The sequence below is a fragment of the Fundulus heteroclitus genome, chromosome 5, assembly GCF_011125445.2.
Source record: "Fundulus heteroclitus isolate FHET01 chromosome 5, MU-UCD_Fhet_4.1, whole genome shotgun sequence".
In the NCBI taxonomy this organism is placed as follows: domain Eukaryota; kingdom Metazoa; phylum Chordata; class Actinopteri; order Cyprinodontiformes; family Fundulidae; genus Fundulus; species Fundulus heteroclitus.
In genome coordinates this window covers 34,747,533-34,769,507 of record NC_046365.1, presented here as the reverse complement: position 1 = coordinate 34,769,507, position 21,975 = coordinate 34,747,533, and the positions used below count along the sequence as shown (strand labels likewise).

Below are 21,975 nucleotides of genomic sequence, written 5' to 3'. Positions count from 1 at the left end.
TGCACATAGAACACGTAGCTATCTCAACCAGCTGATCTGCAGTGTGCAGCAACAGGAGATGGAACGGTGAGGCTACGCTAAAGAAAGCTAAGGTCACGCCAGTATTTTCTCTCAATAGAGCTTTAGACCGTAGAACATTATGAAGGGAAATTCTGGTAATTGTGAAACCTGTGTGTACTATGATCTGGGTAACCGGCCCATGTCTAATCTCATTCACTTTTGTGCACTTTAGTCACTTCGGTGGTCCACCGCCATGTCCATTATTTGAGTTTCCTGTGTATTTGAGATGTATTATTATTTATTTGCTGTAAATTCTCAACTTAAATATCTTACTTGCAGTTGGTAGGTTACAGTTATTTAAATGTTAATATTCTGCAAATGCTCTATATTAAAGTACTGTTAATAAAGTATAATTGTGGCCTTTGAACAGTTCAGAGATTTTTAGACTTTGCAGAAAATACAAACTTTGGTTTACATGTAAGTCTAGAAAACATTAAGAAAGCATAGGGGCTGCAGGGTTCCCGGCAGCGCATTTCAGCGTGATGGACCATTACGCTCAAAGTTGTCAAAGTCACGCAGAAATTAGACTGTTACGCTCATTTTTAAGGAGAGCAACATAACAAAGTCAATAAAGCTGCTGAACGTGCATCAGCGCAGCTGTAAATCTCCCGGACAACATTAAAGCTAGCGCTAGCTGTTATTAGCCTTCGAGCTGCACTACGCAACGCTGCGCTGCGGGAATGCAGCGGAACGACACGCCATCGCGTCAGCTGTTAACCATTTCGCTGAAAGAAAATCCTGATGAGGACCCTGGGTTCAGAACAATATTCTTATCAGGAATATAAAAATCAAAAAGCAGTTCCACTGTAAGGAATGGTCTTCATAATCTTACTGTTCAGCAAACAACATTTACAATATTGAACATCAAATATTTGAGAATTTACAGTCTGTTGGTGTGGTTGCAACTCTGTCTCCCAAAATGTAGCTCTGTTCAAAACCAAGTTGTTGTGTTTTGGTTTTTTTTTATCAAATTAGCTATTCAACGTTTGCTGTCATTTGACATTTAAATCATTCCAGGTTTATTTATAAATAGGTTCTTTATATGGCAAATTAACATATAGAATACCAAAATCTTTTGTTGCATGATAGAGCCGTTTTTGGTAAACAGAGTTGCTGGTTGGTTTAAATAAATATTTCTCATTGTTTTGTTTTGTTTTCTGAACAGATCATTATTTTGCTGCCATGTTCTTATTGATGATAGATTTATGATTTTATATAATTGCTGAATAATTTTATTTTAGCCATTTGCTTGTACATTTCTTTTTATTTGATCATGCTTTTGCTGCCCTGGATTCCCCTTGTTTCATCTTGTGATCCGGTTACTTTGTAGAATTGCATGTGTCTTATTTTGTGCCATGTTGTGTTCAAGTTTGCTCACTTTGTTTTCTTCCCCCTTTGTGATGGAAATAAAATACACCTGTTATTGACCAAAGCTGTCATTCCCTGTGTTAACCCATTGGAATGGCATCACTCTGTTCTGTGTTTCTCCAAATCCCGTTCATGAATCTCAGGTTACGTGTTTGCTGTTGTAACTCTCCACCATCAATGTTTCTTTTCCTCGCAGACCAGGATGTCTCGAGGAGTTATTCCACCATGGATGGACGCCACACGCCGCAGAGCAGAAGAGCAACTCCTGACAGAGAGGTACAACATGGACACCAGCTACTTGTGATATTTTTGTACAATTAATAATAAATATTAGCTACTATGTATTTCTATCTGTTAGGAAGGTAATAAATTATTTGAAACCAATTGTGTATTTTAAATTGAAACTATTCAGGTTAGTCACCTACTAAGAGGCAAAATAAAATCCTTCTTTTAAGAGTCTGTATAGAATAGATATTCAATATCCAATGCCCTGAAAAGGTATTCATACCCTTTAACTGCTCCACATTTTGCCACGTTACACATTCAGAGAAACTAATCATAGTTTGTTCTTCTTTCCAAAATAACTCAGTCAGTTTTGATAGTAAATGTGGGTGAAGATCAAGTTTCAGGTCTGGTCCCAGGTTCGTCAGGCTATTCTACCTCATATATTAGATATGCTTCCATCCAGCTGATTCCATGAAGCTCTAGCTGTATGTTTATCGTTGTAGACCAGCTGAAAGGTGAAGCTCCATCTTAATGCCATGTCTTAGACAGCTCCTGCCTGCTATTCTTCTGGGATTGCCCAGTACTTACAGTAGATACATTTAACATTTCACAACTCTGAGAAGCGTTACTTTACCTGAAGACAAACGTCCCCACAGCATGACACGTCCACCACAATGTTTAATGGCAGGTTCAATAAGATGAGCAGTGTTAGTTTTGCCTCCAGATAATGTTTTGCATGTTGGCCACCTTCTACGTGTTTGCCTTGTGCCTGTAATGGGGTTTGGCAATCTGCAAACAAGGCTTTCTTCCTCCAACTCTCCCAGAAATGCCCCATCACAATACATCCAGGTGTGTTCCCCGTCCCCCCAACGCAAAAATAATTATGGGAAACACTACAAATATGATGTGAATGCAAACCTACCAATATGATTTTGAGAATATTGTTTTGAACTCTTCCACAATGTTATCACTAACCTGTCTATGTTGCTTGGTCTTTATGATGCTCCTTGTTCACAAATGTTCTGCATTACACATGCACACCACACTTTTCAGATTTTTATACATTAAAAAAAAATTCAATCGTGTATCCATTTTCTTCGACTACACGGTCATGCACTACTTTGTGCTGGTACGTCACATAAAATCCAATAAAAGAAGTCTCTTACTGTAATGTGACAAAACGTGAAGAAGCTGAATGAGTACAAATAGTTTTTCTCCTACTGTGGCCTATATGTAAAAGGTATGTTATGTTAAACCTGGTGATGGCTGTTGGCTCTCTTTCTCTCACTGCTCTTCCAGGTCTCCCATAAACAGATGACACAACTTATTCTCTTCTCTCTCCTCCATCAGAAACAGCCCGCAAGAGCAATTTATGATTTTAAGGCACAAACAGCAAAGTAAGTACAGTAAGTCTAGCATGTGGCGGTGAAGAAGCCGACTGTTTTTCATACAAAAGCGTCTTAACATCCTGCTGCCTCAAATAATATTAGTTATTTATTAAATTCTTTTTTTTATATTTTTGTGTACAGTATCTATTGTTTTCTAGCTTTCATCACAACTAACCACATCTGGATGGCTTTAGATTACTGTTTGAAATTTTCAAATGCACGTATGAATAAACGTGATGCGTTCACTGCTCATTTTTACGTAACTGAGCTTTTCTGGCTGACATTTTCTCACTAATGGCTGCGCATGTGAAGTCATGTTTTTGTTTTTTTTTCTCATTTCCTCTTTCGTTTATGGCTTTCCGCTTGATCCGATATGCATGCATGCAACACCTCACCGAGACATCTGTGTTATAGGGAGTTGACATTTAAAAAGGGCGACGCAGTCAACATCATCCGGCAGATAGATAACAACTGGTACGAAGGAGAACACAGAGGACGGGTGGGGATCTTCCCCATAGCGTACGTTGAGGTAAGTCTGCATGGGTTGTGCGCACCTTTCTCGCGTTGCACTGATTGCTCCAGTCATGCATCTCCTCTTTGCTCCAAATTTTCCTTCTCACGTAGAAGATGCCGTCGTCGGAGAAGCATCAGCCAATCCGTCCACCTCCTCCAGCACATGTCAGGGAGATCGGCGAGGCCGTGGCGCGCTATAACTTCAATGCCGACACTAACGTGGAGCTGTCACTAAGAAAGGTCGCTGTACTGCACAACAAACCAATAAATAGCAATGGTTTTCATGTTAATGTTCAAAAAGCATCAAATTAGAGAAACTAAAAATTTCCCCAAATCGTGTTTTGTTGCGTTTTATAGCGCCTGTTACGTATTTCAGCTCAGAGCGCTGTCGTTGGGTCTGTGCAGGGCGAGAGAGTTATCGTCATCAGGCGGGTGGATCAGAACTGGTTTGAGGGGAAGATTCCCGGCACAACCAAACAGGGCATCTTCCCGGTGTCCTACGTTGAAATCGTCAAGCAGTCTCCGTCCAAGAGCTCCGTCCACCACGTAGATCCACATGCTTACAGCAGGGCGCCAAGCTCCACCCCCGTCAAGGTAAGACAGTGAGGGGTGTCCTCATTCATTAGAAATAGTTTTTACATTGTGGCTAAAAGTCTGAAGCACTTTGAGCTGTTTCATAAAAACAGTGCCTTGCAAAAGCATTCATACCCCTTCAATATTTGTTGTTTTGTATGTATTATATTCAGATATATGTGATGCAGATATCTGTGAAACTGCACAGAAAGGATAATAATTTTAAAAAATGTTTACAAATAGAAACTTCCATTTTTATTGAGCTTCTTTTAGCCCTATAATCCACTACAAGAAGGTAGTAAAATAAAGTAAAATAGCATCATAAAGTTGTTCTGTGGTAGCCTCAGGGAACATCAGTAATCAAACAGCACCATGAAGGCCAAGGAACACAGCAGGAAGGTCAAGAATAACCTGGTGGAGAAGTTTCAGGACGAGGTTACGTCTTACAGAGCACCGTTCAATCCCTCATCAGAAAGATTTAGAGTAAGGCACAACTGGAAACATACCAAGACATGGCCGTCTGCCTAAACTTGCAGGCAAGGTGAGCATTGATCAGAAAAACAGCCATAAGGCCCATGACAAGGATTGGCTAGATGAAAGCTGTTGTTGAAGAAAACAGAAACACAGGTGCTCTGGTCAGACGAAACCAATATAAAACCATCCAAACACTTTTTGTAGAAGAAGACTAAAACTGCATACCCTTAAAAAACATCTTAAAGTCAAACTAGGCTGTGGCAGCATCATGCTGTGGGGACGCTTGTCCTTTGGCAGAGAAGCTGGCTGGCGGGAGGTTAACCTTCCTGTACGACAGACACTGATGCTCTCACAGATTATTGTTCAGAATATAATCGTCTGAAATGTTGGTGTCTGAAGCTGCAAAGCTGTTAAATAAAGACACAGGTTTACATTTGTTTACCACACAGTGCTAAATGCAAATGTTACACATTAGATTAGATTTAGTTTAAAACATTTAAAACTATATAATTTTCCTTAAACCTCATGGTTATGCACTGCTTTTTGTTTGTCTATAGCATAAAATCTCAAAACATATATTAGAATTTGTTTATGATGAGACAGAATATCTGTATAATCTGTATAATATGATTGAACTTGATTTTGTAAAGTGCCTTGAGATGACATCTTTCATGATTTGGCGCTATATAAATAAAATTGAATTGAATTGGATATGTTAAACGCTCAGTTTCTGAATACTTTAGCAAAGGCACTGTAAAAATGTTTGCACACAGAAGGAAATGTTTCTTCTTTCCTCCTGCACTGTAAAAACGGATCTAAAAATAAGTAAAATGTTCTTGTGTTTTTGTCCTAGATTTGAGCAGGTAAATAAGATTATCTGCCAATGGAATGAGTATTTTGACCCCTAAAATAAGATAATTAGACATCCTGCACTTGAAATAAGATGATGGAGATGAGTTGTTCCTATTTTAAGTGCAAAAATCTTATTCTATTGGCAGATCATCTTGTTTACCTGCTCAAATCAAGGAAAAATACACTTATTTTGACATTTGACTTATTTTTAGTTCTGTTTTTGCAGTGTGTTAAATCCCTGAACAGTCAAAGCCACATTTCCCACTTGTAATATTCACCCTCTATCCTTTTCTTTCTCATTTTACTTTCATGGAGCCCTTCTGTCACCTACCTCCATCTTTCACCACTCGTGACCTCCCTTCCCCTCAATACTCTCCCAGAAGGCTTGACCTGCAAGCTGTCACCAGCGAGTGGCTCTCGCTCACGCTGGACCCCTCAGCTCCCACTCCCACTCCCACCCAGCCACTCACCGCCACTCCTTTACCTCCCACGCCGCCTCCTCTTCCTGACGACCTCGGCCCTCTTCTAACGGCACAAGAGCCGACTTCTGTCTCAACCTCTCCGTCACAGAAAGGCTTCTCCTTTTCACACCGGCCAACTCCCAGAGCTCCGTTTTTCTCTGAAACGAGAGCTGGGTTAGGTCACACCACAACTGTCCTTCCCTTCTCCCAGCCCTCCCCACCACCACCTCCTCCTCTTCCTCCACCCGCCGCTTCCTCCTTCACCTCTGCACTGCCTAATCAATTAGTTGCTCACAACGGCAAGGGGCTGCATCTCTCTGAGGCAGACAAATCTTCAAGCTTTACCAAGCCTGAGCGTGTGACCTGCACCATGTTAGGGGCAGGAAAACGGTCCACAGAACCTCAAGAGCAGCAGCGGTCTGATTATGGACAAGAAAGCAGCAGATTGCCTGACATTGAGCTGCATGTAAGAGACCCTTATGATGAGTTGCTGTCAGTGGTTTCGGATGATTCGAGCAGCGCAGACGAGGCCGATGATTCAAAAGCGCCCTCAGTAGAGTCCTTAAGTGCCACGTTGAACGGTGAATCTCAGAGCCGATGGTTTCAGAGCAGAGTCCCAGAATCCAGTCAGCCGGCAGCAGCTAGCGACTCACCTGGCACAGTCCACCTAAAGGTGCAGGTTCACAAGCCTTTAACCATGAAGCCGCTGTTCCCTTTGAAGGAAGAGCAGCCAGTATGGGTAAACGAGCAGCTGGTTGATCCTGAGAGGCCACCATCAGTAGAGGGAAACGTATACACAGAGTTATTCATTGAGGAAGAAGATGAAGACGTCAAGGACAAAGAGGAGAAACTTAGGGAGTTAAATGAGCGACTTCATCCACAGGTAGAGCATGGTGTGAGATCCCAGTACATTCAGGAGGTTCCCAGAAGGAACATTGAAGAGAAAGAACCAATTTTATTTTAATTTTTTATCCAAAGCAGCTTACAAACAAAGATATAACAACACAGTTAATGTCAAAGCTATCAGTTAATAAAAGGGGTTTCATTTCGCTTTCTTAATTAGTTATAGTTATTATTATTGTTACTAATATTATTATTATTTATTAATTATTTATTTTGATATTTAAGCATATGAAGTTACAAGTAAAGAAAAAATACATTTTTAGATTGTGGTCAGGAAATTACATCCATGATGGTAGATGCAGCTAAAATTAGGCTTTTACCTTTTTCCACATTTTCCCTGATTGTAAACACAAACGTGACGTGATTGACAAACTCGCCATGGTGCATTATTATGGAGTGGTTGAAAAATTATCCACATGACTTTTTTTATAAGAAAAAAAACCTGAAATGTTTGGTTTGCATTTGTTGTTCAGCATCCTTTAATCTGATGATTTAAAATTTATCCTAGTGAAATATTTGCCCTCAGAAGTGACCTATTAGTTAATTGTTGACTTTCATGAGATTTTTCTTCATTGTAAATTTAAGCCATATAAAATTTAATTTACAGTGTGCTGCAAGCCTTATTGAAATATTGGTCTACACACAAAAGCAGAAAACAGTATGTGTTGGAAAACCATCATCACACAACCGGAGCACCCAATCCCTACAGTGAAACACGCTGGTGGCGGCATTATGCTGTGGGACTGAGTTTATGGAGCAAACCACAGGCCCATCCAAAAATCTGATTGAATTTGACTTTGGAAAGAGCCTTGAGATGACATGTTTCATGAATTGGTGCTATATAAATAAAATTGAATTGAATTGAATTAAAAGAAACCCTGTTCGACATTGCAAAAGACTTGACACGGGGGGGGTTCTCATTCCGGCAGGATAGCAACATATTGGCAGAGCTACAAGGAAATGGTTTAGATTAACGTATATTCTTGTGTGGGAATGGCCTAATCAAACTCCAGATCCAAATCCAACTGAGAATTCATAAGAGTGACTTTAAAATGTATGCAGATGATGTGAATCTTGACTAAGCTTGAGCTGTTTTGCAAAGAAGAATGGGTGAAGATTTCAGTCTGTTTTGTGCAAAACTAGTTGAAACATGAACCCAAAGGGCTCACAGCTGTAATTGCATCAAAAGGAGGTGCGACAAACTCTAGAGGGGCTGGATACAAATGCACGTCATCATTTCAGGTTCTTTTTCTAAGGAATGTATTATTTTCCTTTCCAAATAGTCACAACATTTTTATTCTGTCATATAAAATCTCAATAAAAATGAATTAAAGTTATTAGGCATTAAAGGCACTTTTGGTAATGCACAGTTGGACAGTAATAATATGTGTGGTGGCTGACGGGCAGATCCGTTTGAAACAGCAGGCATGATTGAATGCAGATTTAAGCCTTTTATTGAATAGCAGTTACCATACAATACAAGAAATCTAAAATGAAATTTGTCAGGTTAGGGACGCAGATGAAATGTTTGTGAAAAGGTGATGATTTTCCTCCCATGTTCCTTCTGAGGCTCATTTTGGTCTCTGAGAGACGGCACCATGAAGGCTGACGTCTGGTGACTCCAGTCTGTGTTTTTTTTTTTTTTGTCCCTGTAGGCTGAAGCCTGTGCTTCCTCCCCATCACAGCTACATCACGCTGACCTCCCGCCCTTCTCCACCCCCTCACCCCCCATTTCAACACTCCCTCCTCTAATTTCTTCCTCCTCCATGTCATCGCGATCACAGCACGACCGCAGCACAATCTCGGTCTCTCCCCCGTGCCTCCCCCACCTGACAACCTGTCCGCTTCCTGCAGTCTCCCCCTGTCCGTCTCTGTCATCGCCTCCCCCTCACGTTTCTGACGCCTCTTCAGACGTTCCCGTCTCTCAGCCCTCCAGTTCTCCCCCATCCTCCCCCGTCTCACAGCCGGTTTTCCCTCTCCCTGCCCAGTCTACCCCTAAAACTGCCTCTCCTCCCCTCCCCAGTCCTCCCTCCCCCAACACCGCCCCCGTTGTACCGCACCCAGGCCGTAGGTCCCCCAAGGTGAAGGTAAAGCTGGAATGTAGAGATGGAGATTATGAAGCAACCGTTCCTAACAGAATCCTTACTTACCGGCAGCTTCTTGGTTTTATAAAAGAACATTTTTCTCTCTAATTCAGGGCTATTCAACTAAATTGCTTAGCGGCCCACAGTTACTGAAGGCCAACAGCTCCGGGGACGGACATTCAGCAACTGAAGACATCAAGTATTACGATGAGCTGTTAACATTTAAATGGTTTTATTTTACTGCATCAAATCATGTAATAAGCAGAACCTAAATGTGTAATTCAAAAGAAAGACATCAAGATATTGAAAATGCTTTCATCTTTAATGTAAAACTGAAGTGTAAGCTTAAGTATCCCTCTTTAAAACACTGTTTCAACACCATAAGATAGTGTAGTGACCTGAAGGACGCTCCTGGCAGACACGGTGGTGTTATGAGGCCAGGATTCATTCTGCACCATGACTTAAGCGTCTGTTCTGCTTAGTCACACCCTCAGTTCGCTCTGCTTTGAAAGGTTGATAAAGCGGTCTTCTACATGCTTATTTCGGGTTCACCCACATGACTTGCCACGTTGGATGGCTTACTGTGGTACTCAAAATGCCAGTGGGATTCTGTGCCAGCTGTAAGGTAATCCTGATTGTGTAAGGATTTTGAGAGAAATGAAAGCTCGCTTTCCACTGGCCACTAGAGGGCAGTATATGATCAAAACACAAAGGTTTAGCCTCCCGCTGGCTTGGGCCGCTTTTCATGGAGTATTCTGAATTTCTTCCTTTTTTCTTTTTTTTTCTTTTTTTTTTTTACAAAGACATCAGAGGCCGGATTGCAGTCCCCCGCAGGCTGGAAGTGGCCCACGGGCCATCAGTTGAATAGCCCTGCCCTAATTCCATTAATTTAGGGGAAAATGTTCAAAGATGTTCAATTCATAAATTACACAAAAGTTTGTTTTGTGTAATTTATGAATTGAGTGTGTTCGAGTTTTGAGCTGTTGGTTTGTGTATAAGGTTTTCTAGTTGTTGTTTTTTTTGTGATAAGACTAAAACTACTAACCTGCCTGATGTATCAGTACAAAAGTACAAACATAATCATGGACGCACAGCAGAAAACATGCTCTAATGTCCCTGAATAAGTCTGTGAAAGTGGCTTTCTCTCGGTTATCCAAGGCTTTTATTAGACAAGTTTCTGCGGGCATCAGCATGTCGGCCGAGGATGTTCTCAGCATGTCGTTAGAGTTTCACCCTGCTTGCTCAGCTCTTCGTTAAGGTTGCTGACCTGGTCACTGTTGAAGATTACAGCTGTGTTGCCTTTGGTCTTTCTGCCTGTTAAGCAGGATCCAGTTGTTGGCGGTAAACCCCCCCGTAGCCCCATCTTTTCCAGGAGGTCCTATCTGTCGCCAGTTAGAGGTCGAAGGGTAGGGGGACCGTAAACCCACTGCACTCTTGTTTCTGTGCAGGAAAGAAACATTATAATTCACCTCATCATGGTTGACTGATTAAGACTGAGTTTGTAATATTCATGCTGTCTATTTAAATGCAGTGATGTGTTCTATAATAAGACTGCAACATTTAATATCTGTGAATAAAATTCAATCTTTTCTTGCCCTGAAACTCAGAGGATACACAAAAAAAAAACATATTTGAATTTAATGGTGTCTTCCTTTCTCCCTTTTTTCTCAGCGGTTAGTACAGGATGCGCTCCATGGTGGAGGAGACCCGTAAGTATTAATTGTTATTTTGCCTATTTTATGTTGGATGATTTCTGTCATCCGTTATTTTATCAGGCTTTTATTTGATAGACAAACACACAGTGGTACCAAATTGTAAAGCAGAAGGAGAAGGGTACATGGTTTTCAAATTTAAATTAAAAATCTCCAAGATTTCTTCCCTGGTCACTTTATCCTGAAATCAGTGCAAACAATTGTCATTAGAAGTTACTTAAAGGAGAAATGTACAAGTTGAACTCCTCCTGGCCAGTAGGTGGCGCATTCACTTTCGCTCGCTCTTGTTCCTTTGGTTAGCATTAGCGTTTAACTTACCTGTCCAGAAGGAAAACAACAACCTCTGTGTTGCTTCTGAGACCCACTTTGTCAGCACCAACGCTCAAAAGCTTGACAGACATGCACCCTCATTTTGCTTCCCTTTTTTGTCCACTTGAATCTGAGAAAACGGCAACAAGAAGCCATTTCTCCGTGCTATCATGGAGCTGGCAAAGCCTCAGCTCCGTGTCAGGTGACTTCAACCGACTATTTTTATTGGTGCAGTCCTTCATGATGACGTTGGCATCATAACCAGAAGTAAATATTTTTGGACCCGTCAACATTTAAAAAAGTTATTTATATACTATAAATTTATTTTTCAGTGCAATTTTTTTTTACTTTTGTTCTGCACCATTCTAGACGTTCTGTGGATGGATTATTTTGAAAATTAATCAATTTGATGAAAAAGTTGTAGCTATAACCTTTAATCAATAGTTTACTGCTTTGCAATTGTGTTTTTGATAACATTAGTGAACAAACACCACCATTAAAGTAGAGTTAAGTTATAAACAAAAGAGCACTAACAGGACAGGAAACAAGGGCATTAATCACAAAAGTAGCCATGAGCACCATAGTCTCTCTGGAGGAGCTGCAAAGATCCAGATCCCACGTTCAGATGGGACTATTCCTTATGTGCAGCCCAATTCTGTTTTTCATGGAAGTGTAGCAATAAGTTGCCATAAATCAAGTAGGGCACAGACATGTGGGAGAAGGTGAAGTCAGATGAGACTTCATTTGATTATTTTAGACTTAATGTAAAGCCGTGTGTACGCGCCTCCCGCCAATGATCGCTCACGATAGACACCAACCATTTGCAACCCTGCAAGCAGGTACAGATAATGGATGGATGTGTGGAGAAAAACTAATACTATCTATGACCCTGATGAAGCCGGCCTAGCATGGTGGTGGCAGCATCATGCTGTAGGAATGCTTTTTATCCTCATCAGATAGTTTGCTGTGCTTTTCAGATCATTTGCAAAAAATTATCTTTCCTTCTACTTCACAGTGATGCACCAGTTTGTGTTGGTCTACCACAAAAAAAATCCCAATAATAAAACACCAAGACTTGTGGTGGTAGAGTGACAAAATGCAATCATGTCCCTGTTTTGCAAGGCTGTTTTCCGTAGCGTGTAAACAGTGTGTAACGGGAGCTCAAATTAATATAGAGAACAACATCACCGGTTGAAGACAAACAGTGCATCATGTACTTTATTTCTGACACAGGTACCAGGCCCTGTACAACTACATACCCCGAAACGAGGACGAGCTGGAGCTGAAGGAGGGAGACGTCGTGGACGTAATGGAGAAATGTGATGACGGCTGGTTTGTTGGTAGGGTTGATCATCTATATCATCTATATTTAAAATAAAAAACTGCAGAAATGATTTTTCTCTGCTTAGGAAAAGGCCACAATGGCTCTCGTTTATAATTACGACTATTAATGTGTGCCCATTTGAACTCTAAACGTGATCATGAGCAATACTAATGAAAGAATCCAGGAAGATGACCGAATGTTTAGACAAGATACAATTAGTGTTGAAATTTTCAGTGCAGCAGAATTTAGGATGATGGAGGATATGCAATATCTAACTTAATACATTTAGTTTAGTTGAACTTAGTAAGATACATTATCAGTAGTGGTCTGGAGTACTGAGAACCTAAGTGAAATGTATTTCCTGACTTAATTCCCTTTGCATGTTTGAGTTTTTTGGTGTTTTTTTGGTTGCACTGTTGCCTTGAAGCAAGAAGGTCCTGGGTTGGAAACCTGGCCTGGAACCTGGCTTGCTCCCAAAGTCCAAAAACATGACTGTTACTGTTACAAGGACAAGCGGATAAAGACGGTGGATGCATTTATATGTATAATTTACAATATGATGTGTACAATATATATTAGAGATTTGTCAAAGTTGGTTACATAGGTTACAAGTATGTTAAAACAGGAGAAAACAAGTTTTTCTCACGGGTCTTACGGAGTAAACTCTACAGCAAAGCTTCATTTCTAAGCAGGGCTTTGAACCGATTTTTTTCCCCAATCGGTTCGTTCCGAACAGAAATGGAATTATAACGTTTCCAGTTACGAGTTCCACCAATAAATTGACGTTCCCGAACCGGTTAGAACAAAAAAATACTGTTCCCGGAACGGTTAATTTCGTTCCTGTCAGCTGTTTAATGCTACAGAATTATGTCACATCTTTCTCATCCAGCTTAAACCAGCTATTGATATTGTGTTTGGAATGAGCGTTTTACTTAACGATGGATCGTAATTTACCTCTTATTTAAGATGTGTAGCTCTAGTGGAGACACCACTCTCTCTCCATTCAGTCAGCGAATGTGTGATGTGATGTCACACAGGAAGTGAACCTCAGCCGTCATGGTAACGTGCGCAGGAAAATAATAACTTTTTTTTTTTAGTTAATTATGTAACGTAAACTTTGAGGAACAAAATAAAACTGGTATTAACCATTATTTTTAATAAGTTTTCGTTTTCGTTCCTTGAACCGGTTCAAAGCCCTGTTTCTAAGTACTTGATTCAGGTTGCTTTTTAAAATATTAAGATAACCGAAGCCCAGAGTAAGACTGCATCTCAGTCGTGTTATCAATGCAAACACATTTGTAAGGCTTTGTTTCAATACATTCTCTGTTTTCAGATGATATTTACATGCATGTAGCCACAAATTGCCATGACCAAAGTTCTGAGACTGAATGGGAGGAGAAATTCTGGTTCATGAGTAACAGCACACTGATGTCCAGAAAGCTTTTATAGAAATTAGAACCGTGTTGCCCTTCATTCTCCTCCACCACTAGATGTCAGTGTGGTTCCATTTGCAGATTTATCATCAGACGCTTCCTGAAGTGGCATTATTCCTCACAGCTGCCAGTTTAATTAGATGCTTCTTTACATCGGCATTTCATACAGATCACATCAAATTGACTGATGAGTTGATTTCATGTGATTAAATAACTATGACATCTCCAGAATGATTCATCAGTGCATCCGTTTTGCGTGCCTATCTCCAGCGATCATTGGACGAGAGGCGGCTTAAACCCTGGACAGGTCGCCATGGCGGCATAGAGACACACAGTCATGAACACACTCACGCCTGAGGGCAATTTAGAGAAACTATTTAACCTAACAGTCATGGTTTGTGGACTTTGGACAAATTGATGCTACTGTTTCTAACGTCGCCCACCTACGCGTACATTCACAGCTCGCAAAAGCTGACTGTCTCTTTTTATTGTTTTGTTCGTGAAGGGACGTCTCGAAGGAATAAGCTGTTTGGAACCTTCCCGGGAAACTACGTGAAGCAGCTATAATGATGATTCCAGACTTGTGTGTGTGGCCCCGCCCCTTTCTGTGACACGTTCATCGCCGTCAGCACAGCGCCCGCAGGACGCCAGCAGAGGCCGCAGCACACTTAAAGATTTGCATCCATGTGTGGCTTTCAGCTTCACACCGACCGAATCTTAGCTCCAACTAGCCATCTTTAATGAGAGACTTCTACAAGATAATGCTGTTTTTTCAAATCTCCTCTTTTTACCCTTATTTTTCTATTATGGATAAATTTGTGCTCCTTTAATATTTGGCGACGGGAAGAAGAATATCGAAGGACCGCAAGAACATTTTTCTTTCTATTTTAGCGGTTTTAAGGGCAGTAAATGTACCAAAATCATGTCTGCAGTTACAGATACTTTAAACACTTTTAATTTCAGTGTTCAGATGAAGAGATCCTTGAGAAAATGACGTTCAGAAAGTGTTGAAAAAGCAGTATTGAGTCAGGTGTCAGAACTGTGTTTTGGAGACTTTGACAAACATTTTTGCCACATCAGCCCCGTTTATAATGTGCTGGGCAAATATATACTCTCAGTTATGAACGGTTTCTGCTCATCGTTTGGGTTCTCAGCATAAATCCAATGTCTTTTGTTTCAGGGGCCGCAGCTGATTAGAGAAAAATCTCCCCGACGGTGTCATTGAAACGTAGTTTGAGTTTCGCAAACAAACAATGTTCAAGTTGTTGCTTTTGTTCGAACCTTTTTCACTTTAGGGTTGATGCACTTTAACAGTATCTCTACACAAGCACGTCCGTTTAATTTCATTTTTTCCCCTTCAGGTTTATAACATTAGAGGTTCCTCAGACTGTGGCACTTGGTCTGGAAAACATTTACAGAAGGTTTGTGTACCTTTTCTTAGGTATTAGAGGATGAACTGTTGATGAAATTGTGCTGTGAGATGATGAACACAACGTTGTTTTTTTTAGAAAACATTTTTTAACATCTATTGTTTGAAGCAAAGTTCTTTCATTTTCAAGGATCCTTGTGCTGTTAGGTTGTTGATACCTTGAGGACTGTAATGATTGATCACATTTCCAATGTGGGATTTATTTGAAGATGCAGGATGAGATAATTTATGTATTGCTGTCAGAGTGAGTAGGTAGTTTATCACTGTTCATGTGTGCGTATTATTTGGAATATTTGCCATTTTCCATCTTAGCTAAATGAACACCACCTACTTGTTTGTATTTGTTTTTCTTATTTTCTCATTTATTGTTTCACAACGAATGGACACTGACAACAGAAACCATTGTTAAAGCACCTTAAGATATGTTATTCATCATCGTCCTTCACGTCACTGCTTGTCATTCACTACGTCAGCTGGTGTGAGCACACTTTGTTTTATGTCTGTGGGGTTTTTGTAAGCTTTTTGTACGAGAGCTGTACTTCAGCCAGCATCCACTGCTTTATAAACTCAGCTGTTTTTCACCCACCATCACATTTGGTTTCTTCTCTTTCTTCACATTTTTTATTTGTCTCTCATCTGTAGGTGGTGCATTCGATTTTCACTCAGAAGTCAGAACCTCCTCAGTTTTAAAGGCAGAAAATCAAATGTACCAATTGCTGCCTGACAAATTCTTAGGTCTTGATGCAAAGTTCATAAAACCTAGTCAGAATTGCAGGAATAAACGGTTTATTTGCAACCAGAGGTGGGCAATGCAGGTTCAGAAAGTAAAAAGCCTGTGCAGAGATTAGTTCCAACCACTTGCATTCCCTGCTCCACAGCACAAACCAGGACTGATGTTTAAATCACCTGGTTAAGTGAAGAGGATGAAGGAAAACTAGGCAGGGGTTTTACTTTCTGAAGCCAGATTTACCCTCCTCTGCTTAAAGGGGACATGGCATGCTTTTCAGTTCTTCCTTTTCACATTGACACCATTCGGTGGTGGTCTATATGAAGTGGAACTGCGAGGGTTTGGTCTGAATTCCTCATTATTGTTGCCCCACAGCCCTTCTTTTGACCCTGTTCTGAGGTGCTTCTGACAGCAACTCATTTTGGTGCTGTCTCTTTAAATCTAAAGCAGGCACCCCCCAGCCCCCCTCCAGCTCACAGAGCGTTCCACTCCGCCCCTAATTGGCCATTTTTTTTGTAGTACGCTATGGGACGGTGTAATGTAGGTTTATACACAACAACCAGACATTTTGACTTATCCACTGGTAGCTTCCGCATCCTTAAGCTTGAACTACAAAATCAATCCAAGTAATAGAAACACCGGATTTGCGGAACTGGTTAGCCGGAACTCCACGACCTTGTTTAGCAGTTCTGGAACAAATACAGTGATGTAGTTGTTAAAAAATAAAAAATAAAGTTATAGGGAATAGAGAAAACTTAACAGTCTTGAAATGTATGAACCAAACAGAACATAAAGATATCTACACAGCACCTGGAAAGACTAAAGTCCACCTTTTTGCATTCCTGGAATTTCGAATTACATACGAAAAAAAAAACGTATTTTACGGCTTAAAAAGTTGATATGCATGGTATGTCCCCTTTAAGGTAAGGATTTCAATACCACTATTTTTTAGGTCTGGAGAAAAAAGGGGATGGGACAAATTGAGTAATGCAAGCATTCCCCTACATATCTTATAAATTATAGTTTTAAGATTACAGTAGCTACACCTCACTGATACATAAAATATATATCTGTTAGCAGGTAGTGACGTTGCAATCAATATACAGAAAACAAATAGGCTTTTTTTAATTTCCTATGGGTCAGCAGTTGTGATCGCATTAGCAAGCGTGTTCCTTTTAATGTTTGAAACAATACAGAAACACAGAAATACGTTATTAATTCCAACAGCTAGCTGCATAACAAGCAAAAAAGTGTTTTCTGACTTTGCAACAAGAACTTCGACTCGAGTATTGTTTTATTTCCAGATTTGACTTCTGAGGCAAATCAAATGCAGAATTTTAGCTGAGCTCACTGGTGCATCTAAATGGGTTTAAGAGCCGGAGAGGTTTTGAATTTGAAGTTACTGGGGAGGCAAGTTAATGTGGGGAATTGCTGCCTTATTTATCATTCACTACTTTTATAGCCATGTACATGTAAACCTCTTCTGTGATGCAAAAAAATAATAATTTATGCGTATGTAGTCTAGAAAACAACACATAGAAATATGATAGTGTGCAGAGAACATAAAGTTTTCAGTGTTTAGACCTCCTGTTTGCCTTTGATAAGAGCAGAACAGATTATGACTCAAAACATACATTGGATTTCTGATGTTTTCAGCTGTAATAAAATTATAAATTGTATGATACTCATAGTGGAATCCAATTTAAGTATTTCTACAATATTGTAGCACTTCTTGGTGGTCTTTTGAGTTAAACTGCTAATAAAACCAGGCTGGTAGATTTTTGTCCAATAAGCTTGATAAATCAGCTTTACTGTTGACTGAATTGGAATGTGTTTAAAACATTTTGATTTATAAAGTTGACCCTCATTATAAACACGACTGACAAACATCTTTTCAATGTAATATAATGTTTCAAGTTTAATAGTTAATATAAGTTAATATTTAGTTGTATAACATTTTTATGGTACAGATTATCCTTGTTTTGCTATTTTTCCATCAAAAACCTGATGAATTCTGGTCTTTTATATCTGGCAAACTTGGACATTTAAATTAAACTGCATTGTGATATTTGACCACATTTAATTAAAACTACTTTTTTGAGGCCTAGTTTCAGTTTAGTTGAATAATTTTTAATTAATAACGTTTGGTAATATCAAGTGTTGATCTGATCTCTTTGTAACCCTGTGGAAAAACATAATGAAGCATTTAGAGACGATGCCTGACAACCACTGGACGTATATTTTAGTCGAATGTGTGCATTCGACCTTAAAGTGTTGCACTTTAAGGTCCTTCCTTATCTATGCCACATCTTGGATCCTGTTCTAAATCTGGTATAATTAGTACATTTAAAACCAATATGCCACATAACTGTCAAAAGACTAAACCTTTCCTGTTTTGAGTCAGTTAAGATTACTAAAGTAATTTATTTGCTAAAACTGTCTTTAAACTGTGTGACTAGGATGAAATGTTTTGGGTATGTTTAGGGTCATTGGAAGACCCATTTGTGCCCAAACTTTAACTCCTAGGCAGATGTGTGAAGATGCTGCTTCAGTATTTCTGCATTATGGTTATTATTTTGTGAAGTGCACCAGTCCCTCCCGCTGCGAAGCACTCACATTGTGATGCTGCTGCCCCCATCCTTAGCAGTTAGCATGTTTTTTCTCACCCTTGTGAGCTTCCCCCTTTTTCCTCCAAATGTGACAAGGTCATTATGGCCGAACAATTATATTTGAATTTAAACACAGAAACTGATCCGTAAACACCATGATATTTTGTCATTTCCATCCCGTTATTCACTTCGTTTTTATACATGTGTAAAATAGTTTGAAGAAATGAACACGACACTTCCAGGCGTCTAGAAATGGTACCCAAGGATGAACCACACTGTGGAGGTCCACAGTTCTCTTCCTGAGCTTCTTGGGATTTTCCCACCATGTCGCATCAGGAAGTTAGCACTGCAAGCATTAAAGGAACTATCCCTGATCCGGCAAATATTCAAACCACGAGTGGTTTCCCCAGGAGAAACCCTCCTTCTCTCCCTCCTGGTTTCCTCTCAGTCGACATGCACGAGACTGAACGCACTCAAGCTGCTACTCAAGCTGCACAATCCGCCAAAGGAAACAAGGCTTCATCAAGGGACTGCTCTTAATTTTTTTTTTACATGAATGTTAAAATGGTAAATTACCCACCAGCCCCTTTATTAGGTACACCTGTCCAACTGCTCATTAACGCAAATTTCTAATCAGCCAATCACATGGTAGCAACTCAATGCATTCAGGCATGTAGACATGGTCAAGACGATCTGCTGCAGCTCAAACCGAGCATCAGAATGGGGAAGAAAGGTGATTTAAGTGACTTTGAACGTAGCATTGTTGTTGGTGCCAGACGGGCTGGTCTGAGTATTTCAGAAACTGCTGATCTACTGGGATTTTCACCCACAACCATCTCTAGGGTTTACAGAGAATGGTCCGAAAAAGAGAGAATATCCAGTGAGCGGCAGTTCTGTGGGCGGAAATGCCTTGTTGATGCCAGAGGTCAGAGGAGAATGGCCAGATTGGTTCGAGCTGATAGAAAGGCAACAGTAATTCAAATAACCACCCGTTACAACCAAGGTCTGCAGAAGAGCATCTCTGAATGCATGACACGTCGAACTTTGAGGCAGATGGGCTACAGCAGCAGAAGACCACATCGGGTGCCACTCCTTTCAGCTAAGAACAGGAAACTGAGGCTACAATTTGCACAAGCTCACCAGAATTGGACAATATAAGATTGGAAAAATGTTTTCTGGTCTGATGAGACTCGATTTCTGCTGCAACATTCAGATGGTAGGGTCAGAATTTGGCGTCTACAACATGAAAGCATGGATCCATCCTGCCTTGTATCAACGGTTCAGGCTGGTGGTGGTGGTGTCATGGTGTGGGGAATATTTTCTTGGCACTCTTTGGGCCCCTTGGTACCAATTGAGCATCGTGTCAACGCCACAGCCTACCTGAGTATTGTTGCTGACCATGTCCATCCCTTTATGACCGCAGTGTACCCAACCCATGATGGCTACTTCCAGCAGGATAATGCGCCATGTCATAAAGCAGTAACCATCTCAGTCTGGTTTCTTGAACATGACAATGAGTTCGCTGTCCTCAAATGGCCTCCAAAGTCACCAGATCTCAATCCAATACAACACATTTAGTATGTGGTGGAACGGGAGATTAACATCATGGATGTGAAGCCGACAAATATGCAGGATCTGCATGACGCTATCGTGTCAATATGGACCAAATTCCCTGAGGAATGTTTCCAGTACCTTGTTGAATCTATGCCACGAATGCTTAAGGCAACTCCGAAGGCAAAAGGGGTCAAACCCAGTATTAGCAAGGTGCGCTTAATAAAGTGGCTGGTGAGTGTATATTTTTATATGTGAATGGCCAACACCCAACTCGTTAGCATTTCTGCTAACGACACAACCTTCTTTAGGATTGCTCTTTAGCAGAGAAAAGTCATCCTGGGTTGTTGCCAGTTTGCTGCTTATTCCTACTATTAAAAAAAAGCCTGGACTCACTCAATCGTGCAATTACTTAGTCAATTGTTATCAAATTACGTCTTTTAACTCGATACATTGCGTAAAAGCCTTTTTTCTTAACCAGACTAAAATAAATGCATGTATAGCTTTTATAATGAAACATAAATCTCCATATATATTCCCTATAGCATGGGCATCCTTCTGTTAACACTATTACCAAATGCTGTCATAATAGATCGGTCGAAAGCTCAAAAAGGATAAAACTGTTTACGGCTTTAAGGCTTCACCTGCTGTCCTTTTAAACAGCTCCCTGAAAATAATTTCATTTGAGTCTTCTTCTCTGAGTAACAACCTTCACACTAAAAGAGAGCGGTGGAAACCACCTGGTAGCAGAAACTATGTTGCACAGAGTGATCAGAAAAAAGAAGGAATTCAAGGTTTAGGGAGATAACGGTAAAAGCTCACTGTTGTTGTTTTTTTTTTTTGTTTTTTTTTTGGAGCATTTCTATCAATAATTTTAAATGTTTAACAATAAGTTACCATCACCTTGAAGTTAGGAATGGATTAAACTAAAGTTTGAGGCAACTTAGGACAATGTTTAGAAAACTATTAACGTTACTGATTCGTAATTAGATTTGGATTAGTAAAAAATGTCATTGCATACAAATGTTCAAGTGTTTGCACTTGTGATCAAGTTCCCATGGCACACCTGTTATAAAATAGCAATTGTAAGATATTTACACACAGGTGCTCCTAAACTTTGCTAAGAAAATGTGGCCACTTGAAAAAGTCAGATTTAGTCAGGAGAAACAGAGGAAGGGGGTTGGATTCTTCCACTCTGTGGCTTTAATATTCTCATCCTAAACATTCAAATAAACAAAATGACCCGCACTGAAAATATTTAGAAAAGATGTTGAAAGCTCCGTGCGGATGTTGCATATTTCATGAATAATGTCATGTTCTTTATTTTTACATGGGGAACATCTGTTGCATAATGAGAGCCTGCAGATCTGAGGTAGATCATCGTTTATTTACTTTTATACAGAACAAAGAACAAAAGTATGTTTTTTTTTTTTACGTTTCATGAGGCTTTGATAAAGATAAAGGCATCAAGGAACCAGCCCTCTGATGGTTCCAATCAGGGTTGTTGCACGCTAGAGGAGATAGTTTTTGTAAAATGGGAAATATCTAATTTAAGTCAACATAAAAGACATGTTCTGATAAGGGCAGAGAACGAAACGCCAAAAATAGCTGTTACTGAACAACCCACGTCTGACAGAAACTTGTTTGCTGTTAAAGACCCGGGTTAAGAGGCTCCATTCCCATCCAGATCCAAAGTGACTGGAATGTTCCTGCGAGGCCTCCAGGACCCCAGAGAGGAGCTTTGCCTGCAGAACCAAATAAGGAGAGGAGCAGCTGGACGCGTGAAGCAGAGCAAGAGGAGGCCTGCCAGACCTCCAGCATCTCGGGATGGACGCATTGGCAGCAACTGGCTCCTGGCCGAGGCTGGTTTACGTCTCCACTCCTGTTTACAAGTAACCCCAAAGGTGGAGAGACTCCCGGGGCTAAACGGAGGTCCGGAATAACACAAAGAACCATAAAGTTGTGTTTTATGAGTTAAAA

General features: G+C 40.3%; 1 protein-coding gene across 17 annotated transcripts in view; it reads left to right on the top strand.

Annotated features, from left to right (window-relative positions):
- Positions 1-15,701, top strand: part of sorbs2a (sorbin and SH3 domain containing 2a) — an 86,607-nt gene extending 70,906 nt beyond the window's left edge. For 11 of the 17 annotated variants that reach the window (XM_036137472.1, XM_036137483.1, XM_036137479.1 and 8 more), the window contains 11 exons: positions 1,625-1,704; positions 2,953-3,050; positions 3,456-3,570; positions 3,666-3,794; positions 3,960-4,148; positions 5,769-6,797; positions 8,473-8,904; positions 10,227-10,307; positions 10,573-10,610; positions 12,156-12,262; positions 14,185-15,701. In XM_036137472.1, the coding sequence (XP_035993365.1) occupies positions 1,625-1,704; positions 2,953-3,050; positions 3,456-3,570; positions 3,666-3,794; positions 3,960-4,148; positions 5,769-6,797; positions 8,473-8,904; positions 10,227-10,307; positions 10,573-10,610; positions 12,156-12,262; positions 14,185-14,246 (2,360 nt within the window). In that variant the 3' untranslated portion in view covers positions 14,247-15,701. Of the gene's footprint in view, positions 1-1,624; positions 1,705-2,952; positions 3,051-3,455; positions 3,571-3,665; positions 3,795-3,959; positions 4,149-5,768; positions 6,798-8,472; positions 8,905-10,226; positions 10,350-10,572; positions 10,611-12,155; positions 12,263-14,184 lie in introns of those variants that run through there. The other 6 variants (XM_036137478.1, XM_036137487.1, XM_036137476.1 and 3 more) reach the window with 5 other exon arrangements.
- Positions 15,702-21,975: the final 6,274 nt, after the last annotated feature.